The sequence below is a fragment of the Strix aluco genome, chromosome 8 (assembly GCF_031877795.1).
Source record: "Strix aluco isolate bStrAlu1 chromosome 8, bStrAlu1.hap1, whole genome shotgun sequence".
Classification (NCBI taxonomy): domain Eukaryota; kingdom Metazoa; phylum Chordata; class Aves; order Strigiformes; family Strigidae; genus Strix; species Strix aluco.
Genome location: NC_133938.1, coordinates 24498238 through 24512826, shown reverse-complemented (window position 1 = coordinate 24512826; position 14589 = coordinate 24498238). Strand labels below are relative to the sequence as shown.

Below are 14589 nucleotides of genomic sequence, written 5' to 3'. Positions count from 1 at the left end.
CAAGCCTGCCTTACTATCTTGTTACAAATGTGGGGTGAACCTTTTTGCAATAAATAGTAAACCTCTACATTTCTAAAAATTGTAAGCATCATTTACACAGATTAATATATGATACCACTGATAAGATACAGGTGTTTTCCATTTCTGGACAGATAAAACCAGTATTAACAGATTATGAGATTGCTTTTGTTTTCCTTCACTTTCTTCTGCTGCTAGCTTCCTGTAGAAGATGAGAGGAAGGAGCATATATGGTTTTTAGTTCCAGGTAGCCCTCTGTGGATCTTGATCAGCCGGTGATTTGTGGTAACCTCGTCCTTTTCTGGTAGAGTCTCTGCATCTCCTTTCAGAATTAGGATTTCAAGTTCTGCTTTATGAAATAACTTTGGTTTTCAGGCTTCCATCAAATAATATATTCTGTATGTACAGTTGCACTGGTTAAACTACTGTTTACTACTACTGTAGTCAAAGCTTTCTCAAAAACCTGTTATTTTTCTGTCTGCTTTTGTGATTTAGGTTGAATCAGTCTTAGCAGATTTAAGCCAAATCAATGTAAATCCTATGAGAGAAACAAATGCAAGAGTATTCATCCAAAGACCTGAATTCTTTAAACGTTTTTTAAAATTGGTTTAAACAGTGCAACTTTTTGTGTGAAGGTAAAACACTAACAGCATAGTTCTACTTTCAATTTAATGTGTCATAAATCCACACTGCTAGCAAAAGCTAACCTGTCAAGAAGAAAAGTTTGCAGCAGGGTCAGCTTCGTGATCCAATTAATGCAATTAACGCACAGCTGCATGAACACAAATGATGGTGCAAGGAAGACAGCAGAAACAAGTACTTAATGAAGGGCATGACTACCATTTTTTGGCACCATAGGATGCATTTAGACTGAGTTAAATTTATCGTAGTCATGTTTAAAACTTTTTGTTGGGGGGATTAAACAATCTTCTTGTAAGACTATAAGCCATCAACCTGAGGGACTGTTTTGTTCTTTTGGTTTTTGTGGTTGTTTGGGATCTTTCTGTTTGTTTTTTTGGTGTTTTGTTTTTTTTTTAACATGGGGAGAAGTCAGTTAGGATTCTCTGCTAAATTTATTTTTGTAGTGACTGATTTTTAGTAAGTTCCAGGGGAAAAAAGGATATTTCTGATGATACGAAGTGCCAATTCAACAGCCATTGAATTCCCATTATGTTGTCCAAGAGATTTCTGCTTTTCTTTATCTCTTCTCTTTAAGTGCCTTTACGAAGTGTATATTTATAAATTTTACAGTACGTTTGAATTTTAACTTAATCATCTTCAGTCTTTCAGCCTCTTGAAGCGAGTTGATAGTTGTCTCAACCAGTAGTTTCAGCTAAGTAGACAAATAAAAATATATATTGGATTGCTAGTTTTGAGTTCAGTTTGTACTGCTACAGAGAGCTATTCTTTGGAATTGAGACCAATGTGTGCTTTTTTCAAAGAGGAGCTCTTCGGCCTATCATTAAATAGATCTCAATGGACCTCTTGAGTCCAAGTCTGAAAAACACTTCACCTTGAGAAATCAAAGAATGTTCCTATCAGTGTTAAGTAGAAGGATAGGCAGCTCAGATCTGATCTCAGTCCATTTACCTAAAGCTTTTTTTTATGATAAGGTTTAGAATTCCTGATTGCATTTGAAAATCAAGATAGTGTTTCCAAATTCACGTACTTTTCCATACATTGATTATATTTTAGTCAGGTGAAGAGAAGCTGAACCCTATGGAAAGTGCTTTAGTGACTGAAATGTCCAGAGCCACACATAATCATGCATCTTGTAGTTCATTTCTTCTAAGTGACTTTGGGATTCTCCACTCTAACAGTCCAGTTAAGTGAAGGAGAAGAATGTAGAGAATGATCATGTTACTAATGTACACCCTTTCATGTGCAATAGCTTTTTTATATAAAAAGCTTTGTTTCATCACTACAGTTATTCTAAGGGTTTTATAGAAGCACAGTGTTTTATCAACTACATAAAATAAGCGGCTTCTGTTAGCAGTTTTTTCCACAGCAGTTGTAAAACTGCTTTTTCACCATTTCCGGAAAATATTCCACTTCATTAAAAAAAACCCAGAAAACTTCCTTGCACTTCAGTAATTGTTTTGATTTTATTTTTTTTTTTAAATTTCTACAATGAAATCAGTAGAGTGGTGAAGTTTTGTGTGTGTATTTTTAATACTGCTACATGATGATTTCTTTTTCTTAATAGTAGAAGTATTATGCCAGACTAACGTCTAGAGTTACAGAAAAATTCACTGACTTCATTGTGTTTAGGATTAAGCTTTTAGGTCAAATTTTATATTTGTAAAACTTCTTCTTTACAATTTGGTGTTGTATTTTTTGATCAAGTATGAGTTTAGAATTGTATGTATCAGTGCTGATCATTTCTCTGCCAGTAGCCAAAACTCCATCTTCATTTCAGGTCATTGCACATCATGCAGCTGATGCTAATGTGATTTGTCATTGCAAAACTATAATTGCCTGCATCTCTTGTTGTTCTGAAAACTGTCATATGATTGTTTAAAAATATTGTTAAATGTTATAAACATAACTGTTTGCTTGAAGTAACTAATGCAAACTTCACTGCAATTGGTTGTACCATATACAGTGTGTTTATACCTCTTCTTCATTGCTTTAGCTTCCCTGCTTCCCCATATGTGCTGCTGGAGTTCATTTTGATACTTGTGATATCATGACTTCAAGTCTCAAATGAATTCTTCAGTCAGATTGCATATGTAGGGTACAATTAGATGTGTGAAAGCATTAAATAAAACTGCATTGATCTGACAATATTTTCTGCTCATGTGGGAAAATCATAATGTTGATCTACAAAGACTGCAGTCATACTTCTCCAGTGTTATTTCTGCTAATTAGTTCAATACGCAGAGGCTACAGTGCACTAATGCTTACCATTAAATTACAATTCACTGTTATACAAAACTGAGAATGTTAAAATTGCTTTGTAAAAGTAATTTATGAAATTGATAAATTGTTCCTTTTTTTTCTTTGCTTTTTGCTTTTATTCTTTTTCCCTACTGCTTCCTCTGAAGTCTCCTACCAAATGGTTTTGGAAGCTGGTTCCTGTAAGTTTGCCCAACTGCTTCACTTTGATCAAATAGCTTATTTTGGGAATGGCTTTGTCCATGTCATGCTGGTCTAATCATTCATTTCATTTATGTCTACAAGATAATTTTATAAGAGATTGCTCTGCAAAGGTGTGCATAATACAGAAGCTTATTTTGAAAGGTAATTTGTGCAAAAGGTGTAAAATAACATGCTAGATAAGGAATTACTTTTCAAACAGTCAGGTTCTCTATGGGTTTGTATAAGGCAGTGCTAGTTGTTATTAACTAGTGTCACATGATCAGGTTTCTTGCAAACTACTTTTTTATAAACTTTCAGTAAACATGCTATTTGATACTGACTATTTTTAAAAGAGACTTGCAGTAATAGTTTTTGGTTGTTGATGCTATATGGATTCTGAAATTTTCTGATTTATTTAACAATATGCAATTATTACACCATTTGTCTAGAATTCCCTGATTTTTCATCTGATTTAGGTAAATCTTAATCTCGTCATTAATCTCACCCCACACAAAGTAACCTAAAGTAGTCTACTTTTAGTGAGATTATATTTTCCCTAAAAACCATAAAAAGTAACTGTTCAGGTCTTCAATAATAATAAAGTTTGTTTTCTCTGTGCTGAGTCACCTTGGGATTATCATTACTCTCCTCTATCCCATAGTAATTCACGTTTGAAATGCATTCAGATTGTTTATTCTGCAACAGGTTTGGCTGGGAATAAAATAGACAGCTGTTTAGGTATATGTGGAATTGCATGCTTCTGGTCTGAATTCCAAAGAACTAATTCTGATCTATCTTTGGACTAAGGATTACCAAATAACTGATTCAGCAGTCCCCCAGATATTTGTTGTCATAACTAGTAAAAGATTGTTCATGCATTGCAAAGAGATTTAAAAATAACAAGGCAGTTGCATGTAGGCAACAACAGAAGTTACTTGGTGTCTGGAAAACCAGTTTAAAAGTACTGTCTTCAGCAGACTAAGCAGTATACAGATTCATAACAGTTTATACTATATGGGCATTTTCCCTATAATGCTATCTATTAGAGTTGTGACACACACATACACACTGCTCTCCCCAGCATAGTCCTTTAATTTTGTTTTGGAATTAAAACAGCGTAATTAAATGGAGGGAATAATAATAAAAAAGGACTGTCTATGATCAGAAATTTAAGCTCATTTTTTTGTCTCATTTCTACAAAATAAGGTAACTACTTCAAAGCAGTTTCAGAATATGTTTTTGTTCTGTTTTTTGCCTAAGATGTTAGTTTACTGATTATTTTTTCCATTGCATAAAAATGATATTCAAAACCAAAATATTAAGACTTTTGAAAAGCTAACTCCAATTTGCCTGCCAATTGTCCATGAACAACTTGAACTAGTATTTATGTTACTTTGAGCTTGTTAGTTGAGATACAGTTGAAATCCAAGTGCTATTGATAGTATAGTAGGAAGGCAGTGGCTCAAGCTACTCTAACAGTTCAACCAGTCTTCTGATCTCTTCCCTTTACATAGAACAAGTGTTTCACAGCGAGATAGTTATTCCTGAGCATATAGGCAGCTGAAAACTTTCTCAGAGAGGTAAATTTGTAACATGTTATCTGCTATGTGGTAAATGAATAAGAGGGTTCGTAATTAATGATTAACTTGGAATACAGGTGAGCTCTTATGCCAGAGTAGTTGATATGCTGTTGGTTCATCTTCAGCTGACCTTGTTTATATGCAAGTGTCTCAACTATACGTAGATTTGTTTAAGTGGGATAAGCTCAAAGATGCTAAATCAGGCTGGTTTAGGATCTCAGAAACAAGATGCCTGTATTAGCATTTATGTTTAAATTAGCACTAGAGCTTTATAATAAATGTAGAAGTTCATCTTCTGCATTATTGCATCCATATTTAGTAGCAAACATTCCAACTGATGAGTTTCTTCAAGTGGAAGTTTATTAAAAATGCAGTGCAATTACCAGTGTCTTTTATTTTTCAGTATAGTTTCTTTTATCTTTCAACCAAATTGAAACACTATGTCTGTTATACCTAATGAACCTAGCATATCAGGTTATATAAGTTTATTTTTCCTGAAGTAACATGCATGGCATACTCTCTACAATGAATTAAGTGCTCTTCCTAGGTCCACTTCAATTATATGACACCATTTCCAGCATCTGCAGGCACTGCTCATAAGGCCAGTGAAGGCATCGTTAAAGTGACAGTAGACTTTTTCACAGAATTTACTGTGCAAGGCCACTGTATTACCCATTTTAAATATTTCTGAATACTCCATTAAATAAGATGCTATTTAAAAGAATATATAAATTACACAGGGCTTGTTGGACCATGATATTAGACTCTGTCTCTATCTTGTATCTTTTATCATTATTTCATAATTAAATTGTAATGTTTCATAGACTTAATTTCAGTCATTTTGAAGGGGAAGTATATGGACACATTAACATGGTATTTGAAACTTTCAGGATTTTCATCGAAGTGGGTAACTAGATTGCCATAGAGTAGAAAACAATGAACTTTCACTGCAAGCATAATTGGACTATTTCCATTAGAAATAGTAGGGAGTATTAGAATATTAATACTGCATGAAACACTAACATGATTGGGTTTTTTGGTGTTAGTAATTATTTCCTGTAGCATGCAAAAATGGCATTTTCATTATTATACAGTATACTTGACACACAAATACCAGAACTACTCAATTATGAAATAAAAACTAACTCTTGGGGTTTTTTTAAATATTAATTGGTTAAAGTATAAGTTCTCTGGGCCAAATGCAAGCCCTTTATATTTCTAGAACTGATGTGTCTGCTGTTGCCAGATTAGACTCATACTTCTTGGGCCAGTTAGAGGACACTGACATTCACTAAAGATAATCCCATGTGATTCTTGACAGAAATCCAGTGACAGTAAGTACAGCCTTCAGGGTTAGTCTGTGGTTCCACAAACTTTTTTGCCAGCAAAGCTAGCTTAAATGTTTCCCACCCCACCCATAAAACCTCCAGCCCTGCCCACTCATTTGCTGCAGAAACAAAGGAGGAGAAAGATGACATAGGTCAATCAGTGGTCTTACCAGGAAGCCCCATCAGCAATTGCTCCAGCACAGCTAAAGTGGAGAGTAGGAGATGGGAACTGTCAGCTTCAGCTTTATTGGGAAGACTAACATCCACAAAGACTGCTGAGTCCCTATGGGGAGACTTCCAGTTTAGTACCTATAGATGAATGAAAACAGTGTAAAGTTAACTCAAAACACTCTTGGCATCATAAGTAGCTCAATGGTATGAATAGAAAAGTAATCCTTCAGTACTGTTTTGAAATAAGTCGTAGTAAATAATATTAAGAAATTAAAATCTGTATCACTTTCTTCTACCTCCATCTGTTTTCCCAGGAAGAAGTGAAAAGAAACTAAGAATGAATACCGTTTTTATAAGTAAGCCCCCCTCTTCCCGCACAAAAAAACCAAACCCATGGAAAATATATTCACTGCAGATAAATACTACCTTGGTATTCTGAACTAATGATCTCTTTACACACAGGGTTGTTTTTCAAAATGTTTCCTTCTATAACTGGGCCACTGCATGGTCGTAACACTTGACCATTAATGCTCCTCTATGTGTATGACTGCTTATAGTGAGACATGCTAGTAATAAAAATGGAGTTGATGAAATACAGATTTCTCTGTTTCTGAATTTGTCGTTAACTCAGTTATATGAATGAGATTTTGGGGAAGCTTCTTAGGTGTGTTAACTTCACAGAGTCATTTGACTTGCCAGTAAACTGAAGTTACACCAGCTGAGGATTTGTCTCATTATGTTTATACACAGATCATTTCTGATTGTGTAACAATGAGTGTTGTATGTTAATTAAAGTATATGATGTTTTTTAATTCAGCGTGCTGTACAAAGATAATCAAAGTTTGGTAGTTTTGAAGGAAAGGTTCAATATTAGCATTGTAGGTTCCTTTTAGGTATTATTTATGCCATTCAAAATGGGGGCATACATGAATAGTTTTAAGAAATTTAACACTGAGAGTATTCAGCTACTCACTGAATACTGCTTTTTCACTAGAAGAGTGAAATGAGTATGAGTCTGTTTCTTCATATGTTTCAGAGCCTTTGTCTCTCTAAATTTCTTCATTCTGTATTGTAGGCTCGTTACAGAAAGGAGCAAACATTGCTTAAACAGCTGCCCTGCATTCCATTGGTGGAGAATCTGCTGAAAGATGGTACAGATGGTTGTGCTCTTGCAGCCCTGATCCACTTCTACTGTCCAGATATTGTCAAACTGGAGGGTATGTGTAACACATCTCTCAGGTTGTAAACATAAGTCCATAAAGTTTAAATGCCTGTGTTTGATAACTGTGTAAAGGGAAGTGCTTAAATATGATATACAAGGAGACTAATTTGAGTGTGGTGGGTTTAATATTAACGTTGCACCTATTTATTTTTACATTTAAATAAAAGAAACCAAGACATCCTTCTGTGTTGTGCGTGCTTTTACTTTATCACTAAGATAAACATACTAAGATATATTATTACGAGTCTGACTGTGGCAGCACATTTGTGCTATGAAACTTGAAACCACCTGGAAAACTCTTATTCTTGAAGCTGCCTAAGTGCTTTCTTGTGAATCTGAGCAGTTAGACGTATAAAACATGGAAGAGGTTAGAGCTCATCAAGCTCTGCATAGCTGCACTGCATGGCAAATAGTTGCTCAGTGTTCTGGGCTTTTAGTTCACCTGATAGTTACCTATATCATTTATCAAGTAAACAAAAATATATAGTCTAAAATGTATTGGTGTCATGTGCTGTTCTATAACAGCAATTGTCTGTCATGATGAGCAGCTTGATCTTGTTCTTTTGCTCAGTGGCCTGGTTAAAGTCCTATCTTCCTATTGGCAACTAAGAGCCTTATGTAGTTGTAAAATATCTTGGCAGCTAACACCCATCATTTACTGCCTATGTTCTGTCCATGATACCTTTGATGTCGTGGGAATGCTTATACAGAAGCATCCTGAGAAATCCAGGAATACGAACAAGAGTATAAAGCTTGCTAAAGACTGAAATCTGGAATTCATATACACAACCACTTTATAGGAAGCTTGCAGCTGAGTAGGCGTTGAAGATGAAAGACTCTAAGATGCTTGCATTCACCAGTCTTCGTCTTGTGAATTTTGAAAAATACAACTTTCGATTTACATAAATGTTGCAGCCAAATATATACTATTGTATGCAATTCAGGAAAAGTTAAAACTTGGTTAGTGTTGAATGGGGGGTAACACCTAGTTCCTTCTCACTGTTTTTGCATGACTGAGAATACAGACAGTCCAAAAGATCTTGTATACCTACATATGTGACCACATATGTACTTATCAGCAGATTTCTCCAGCATCTGACTTTAAACAAGACAAACCATATGACATCTTTGGAACTTCAGTTGTAATGTTCTTGTTAGGTGTCCTGACATCATTTTCCCTAAAGATATATAAATATGTGTGTCATTCTCAGAAGTAGATTTAAAAGTACTCTGAAGCAACTAGAAGCACTTTAAAAAGACTTTGCCCATCTTCCCTGTATTTAAATAACATAACTTATGCCACATGTTAAATTTCACTGAGATTTAGTTCTGTATTGGAACTGAGGAAGGCACGTAACAAAAATGCATATGCAAAAATGCTTAAAAATGCATTGACAGAAAAGAAAAAACCACTAATCTAGAGTTCTCTGTAGTCTGAAATAGATTGTTTTTTCTCATTAAGACTTCATTTAACTTTCAAATCTAGGTTTCCTTCAAGGAATACAGGACTAGAAAGGACTCCCTATGTCTGTGAGTCAAGAAATTGGCTATTGTATGAAATTACATAATCCTTTTCATGAATTGATCATGTTCTATCTTAAAACTGTCTAGCTCTTCAAAATCTGTATTCTTTTTACCCACTGTTGCAGAGCTCCATTTTTTTTTTTATATGGTTTTAAATCCTGTTTTCTAGCTAAATGTGCTTGTAGCCTGTCTAGGTGCCTTTGTTGTTCTTCTAGCAGTGTCCTTTGGATTGAACAGTTTTTCCTAATCTGGTGTCTACCTTCTTGATATATTTTCATTCTATAGTTTTGCCCAGGCTACTGAACCAAGCCTTTTCAGACTCCCCTTCTGAAGTGGATTTTTATTCTCATTATCCTCAATAGTCTTCCTCTGCAACTAGTCTGGTTTCAGCTCGTCTTTCTTGAATATGGATTGTTGTAATTGTACACAGAAATCCAGACTGGACATCTTGTTACTGCTTTGTACAGTGCTTCTCTGTCACCACTGGAAATAAATTTTCTGATATATTTTAGCATCATGTTTGCTTTTTTCACAGCTGCATGATGCTGAAAGCTCATAACATCTTCACATTGGTTAATACATGATACATTCCTACTCTAGTGAAAAAACAAAATTCATGTTTACAAAAATGTCTAAAGATGTATACTGCAAAGATAAAATGTAGAGCCATCATTTCTTAACTTTCTAAAATAGAAAAATAAAAGCCTCCTGGGGAGAAAAAAAATCAAGTCTGAATTTATCCAGAAATGCTCCAGAGTCCAGCAAAGCAAAAAGCACTGTTTTGCAAATCTGTAACTATATCTAATCTTTGTTTCTATTCTTCCTTCTTAGATATTTGTTTGAAGGAGACAATGTCTTTGGCTGACAGCCTGTATAATCTACAGCTAATTCAAGAATTTTGTCAAGAATACCTTAATCAGTGTTGCCATTTCAGTCTTGAGGATATGCTCTATGCAGCTTCTTCAGTAAAGGTAAATTAATTAAATAAAAATGCAAGCAGTGTCCACAGGACTGTTTTGCTGATGATATAGTTAGTCTTTTTTAGTCTGCTGCTATATGAAAATTTCAGCAGCTTGTAAAAACCACCACCTTTTGGCAGTTATGTTCTTGTAATTTCAAAGTATTCTAAGAAAAGCACTTGTGAACGTATTTATAAAAACTTTTGGTTTTGGGCGAAGCTGTTTCACGCTTCAGCTTGTTTCTTATTAATTAATTGTAAGTTAAAGCATGTAATCCATGATATTTCTGTTAAAATGTAATAGTGATCTGCATTAGTTTAAATTTATTAAGTCTTTAACACAAGGACAAAATATTGAAAAGTTGTTTATGGAATTATTACGCACCCTTCTTACTCATTTCTGTGTACACAATAATTTTATGGGTTTTAGCCTTAAAGCTTTTTCACTTCTGTAAAGTGAAAACTTCTGAGTTAATTTCATTGAAAAATCTAATGGTTTTATGTCCAGAACAGAAGCAGGAACACAGTCCCAACAAATACAGTTGTCTGAATAAGCAATTAAGCATTTTCAGTCACTCTAAGATTTTGCTCTTTTAGAAAGAGGAAAAAAGATGTTTTGCTTGTTCTATAATTTTTTAATCCTATGTGGAAAGACAAGGAGTAATCAAATTATTTCTTGCCTAATAGTAACTTCAATCTTCTTGTTTCTCGAAGACTTTCATCTATCTAAAACACTCTTTGCTTAAGATTCTCATTGGCCTGCCTTTAGGGAATGAAATATTATTTTTATGGAGTCAGCATATGCATTACAGAATGGGATGTAATTGGTTTCTAAATATCTGGGTCATTTCACTGCTTTTTATGATCTTTATAACAATCTCACAAGCTGAGTCACAGAGGCCAGAGCTTGCACACAGCTTTGTTGTCTCCTGTAGGATTGAACCCAATCCTTTTAAAATAAGCAATGAGCTGCTAGGGTGAGTAAGGGCAGTAGGACTTATGTCTAGACTACTTAGCTGTTGTTGTTTTATTTGCATATGCAAAGTTGCAAGGTGACTGCTTTCAATCAGCTTTTGGTGTTTTAAAATTTCTGGTACAGTAATCCACCTACATACATCTAAAAAGTCTTCTGCATTGCAGTCTCTCTTGTCTGTAGATTCCCAACATATGGTCCCACTGGATCCGCTGGAAATTCAGTGATCTTGATTAGACTCCTTCAGTGCGTTTTGATTGTTCCTATCTGCTTATAAATACATGGAATAAATGGAATTTGTTATTCTTAGGTTTCATTCATGGCAATTAATAATACTGGGCTTTATAGTAATGGTTTTAATTATTTCTCAAGCCAGTATGCACTATGGAGCTTAAATTTTTAAAAAGTAACTATATTAAATATTTTGTCAATATCCCAATGCATCAGACTTTACACTTTTAAAATGTTACAGACTCAGTAATTTTGCCGTTTCTGAACACCGTTTTTAGAGGGGATTTAGAGTTCTTTCAAAGATTTAGAGTATTTCTAGAACTGAGAAAGCCCTTTTGTGATCATGTTTTTACAAGTTGCTGTGGTGTGGATACTTATTTAGATGTAAATGCTACAAAGGAAGGCTGCCAAGTTTTTCTACTAAAACTTGGCACGGAAACTTTGGCTAGTGCTATAAACTCTGTTTTTCCAGTGTTAAGAATTAATTTGCTTTCAAAATAAATTCACAGTTAAAGGAGCTCATTCTTAGTTTTCAAGTGCATCAGGTTAGAGTAAGTTTTAATAAATGTATATATTCTCCAAAGAATTTTATTGTCACTTTGATAAAACTTGTATTGTAAATGGATATTTTAAATATTACACATTGAATTAAACTGATTAGTCACATTTATCTCAGTCTACAAAATTTATGCAGTATCAAGTTTTAGGATTTATAGAATCATGGTTCTTTGTTTCAGGTGTCTTTAATCAGCAAAAAATTCTATTTGTTTTCAGGGTGACTTATACTGCACAGTAGGTGGCACTATGCTTTTGGTTAAAAGTCTGTTGTATTCATAGTGGTGACAGACAGAATAGAAAGAACCAAACTGCTGATATTTACTGGGAAAAGACTCAAGAAAAAAATTACAGCTGAGTTTTTGGAATGACCGTGCTGTGCCTTGTGTGATCCTAGAAACTACACTAGGCATCCTGACTTCATGCTAGTCTTTGAGAAGAAAGGGAGCAGAGCCTCTTTATTTTGATGTGATCAAGCACAGAGTACCTTACGTTCTTTACTGGGCATGCTGCACTGTCCTGTTATGTTAAATCAAGGTAGGTTGTAGATAGTATATGATACAGAAATTTAGTCCAAGACTTCACCAGGGTGATTGTGCCTGCTTTTGGCTTTCCCATCAAAATGCACAGAAACAAAGTCAGATTAATTTAAAACTTCACTTAACAAGCATCCAGAGTCTTTGATACAGGCTTTCAGATTTTGCAGCAGATTAAACTGCTGGCTTAGTTCTATTTTAGCAGGGGAGAAATAGGCTTTGTCTGGATTTCTAGACAGCTTTAATGTGTCATAATCAAATGAAGCAGAAAGTAAGTTTTGTTGCTTCTCACTTGCACATTTCTTCTCCTCTAAGAAAAATACATTTGTGAAGTTCTTCATAAGATGTTTACTAAGGCAGGGCTACTGATGTTAAAGAAAAAAATATTTTAATACATTCCATGAATGCTTGAGGCACCACCAAGGGACCATACTGGTTCTTGGTTGTTTTCCTTTGAGACAGGCAAACACAAGTAGAGAGAGACTACATAAAAATAATCACAATATTTTCTGAATCCTCCCTGCATATTTAACAAGAGGCAAGAATAAAAAATATTGGATCTCTCTTTAGTTGTGCAGATTGCTTTTTTGCCCTGATCCTCCTTCTTCCCTTCTCCTGTAAGCAGTTTTATCCTGAGACAGGATTTTTTTTTTTTTTTTAATATCTTGTTATTTACCTCTATCTGGGAAATTCTACAGAACTGAAAGAGCTTTTTTATTGTGTCTTGACACACATGGTCTCATCCAAAAAACAAGTTTGTAGAAATAGAAGAACATGCATGGAGTGCCATCACAGGAAGCACAAACCACCCTGCAGAACAGTAAAGACTGCTTTACTGCTTTGGTCTAACAGTTGATTAGCACTGCAATGTAATAGTTAGTATGTAGCATTTGTGGCTTGAATAAAGGTCTTCTGGAAAGTCTAGTTCCTGAAAGGATGTTCTAAGGGACCTGTATGGTCCCATGAACAGAAAGAAAAAAATGCATCTCACACGTTCCATTTGTCATGTGAGACATATGTTGAAAGTATTTCTAAAAGAGGAAACCCACTTGCCTCTTTAGGTATGTATATACATATAGTTGTGTACTCTTTGTCTGCATATAACAGCTTGTGGGCACGGTTAGGGTTATACAACCTGTTGTTGATACTTGCATGTGCTGATGGCCTTGTACAGATCTGGCTGAGTCCTGCAGTTCTGAGCATGGGGTTTCTTGGGGATTTAACAGGGCCACAAGTTCTTGGAAGACTTCTACATGCTGCCCCTCAGCATAGATGCTTCCTCTCTTTGGTTGCCATTTTCTGATAACTGTAGAGTTGGTTCACCCAAATTCGTGCAGAAGACACATTTATTCAGAATGAAAGCTTTCTGAACGTGAAATGAAGGGAAATCTGAGAGACGATTGCTGTCTGTGGGGAGCCAGACTATAAACTGTGCAGAATCACAACTAAGCACGTGGAATAGGTACCTTATTTTTGCACTTGGTTACTAACGAGAGCAGACAGAACAAACATTTGCACTAAGGTCCAGTAGGCCAGATGGAGAGGCTGTTTCCAGAACTTCCTTTTTTTTTTTTCCCCACTGCTGAATTGAATAGGCGAATGTAATATCTAAAAGATGGTTTTATACTGAAAACATTCATTGCACTTGAGCAGTTACAAATATTTGCACTTTCTGATGTAATGTTGATGGTGACTTTGGGAACAATGTAAGCAGAAGCTATAATCAGCACCATGTCTTCTGAGATGTGAAAAATAGTGTTCAAATACCTCACATAGATAAATCCTAGAAATTAAGGGCCACATGATGTCCACCCATGTTGTACAGCTTTCCCTCCAATCTCAGTGAAAAAAACCACTGCCAATCAGGCTGCCAACCCATGCCTGAATTTGCAGCTGAAGTCCCTGTAAAGGTGCTGGTGGATTCCTGAAGCACCTGAGAGAGCAGCTGGCTGTGTTTGGTGAGGCAGTTAGGTACATAGGGTGGGAGTCAGGCCAGGGATTTGATACCCATCTGGCTGGTTTAAAAGGATTCAGGATCAGGAATGAAAAGGAACCAGGGAACAGTTCTTTAAGAGAAGATTTCCCTCCTGAGAGGGACCAAATGTTCCTGACTCATTATTTAAAGGGAAGCTATGTGGTTTGCTTTCACTGGTGTTAACTGGCAAGTTTTCCCACTTCTTTGTTCTGGTCTGAAACAAGATATACTGGAGTTTTCAACTTGCATTGTTGTGGCATTTATTAACCTGTGGCAGGAGATATGACAAACTAGTAGTGCGTGGATCATACACAGAACTGTCATTTGGCCTTCTCCAGAGAGTTTGAAACATTCAAATTTTCTTCAGTCTTCACGCATTTATGTTGGCACTTTTATACATATGAACTATGGATTTGCATTTGAGTTAACTTTCCTGG

General features: G+C 35.3%; 1 protein-coding gene across 3 annotated transcripts in view; it reads left to right on the top strand.

The window, feature by feature from the left end:
* Positions 1-14589, top strand: part of CAMSAP2 (calmodulin regulated spectrin associated protein family member 2) — an 89052-nt gene that overhangs the window by 49290 nt on the left and 25173 nt on the right. For 2 of the 3 annotated variants that reach the window (XM_074832710.1, XM_074832711.1), the window contains exons 5-7: positions 3066-3098; positions 7254-7395; positions 9756-9895. In XM_074832710.1, coding sequence (XP_074688811.1) covers positions 3066-3098; positions 7254-7395; positions 9756-9895 — 315 coding nt within the window. The remainder of the gene's footprint in view (positions 1-3065; positions 3099-7253; positions 7396-9755; positions 9896-14589) is intronic. The other variant, XM_074832712.1, reaches the window with a different exon arrangement.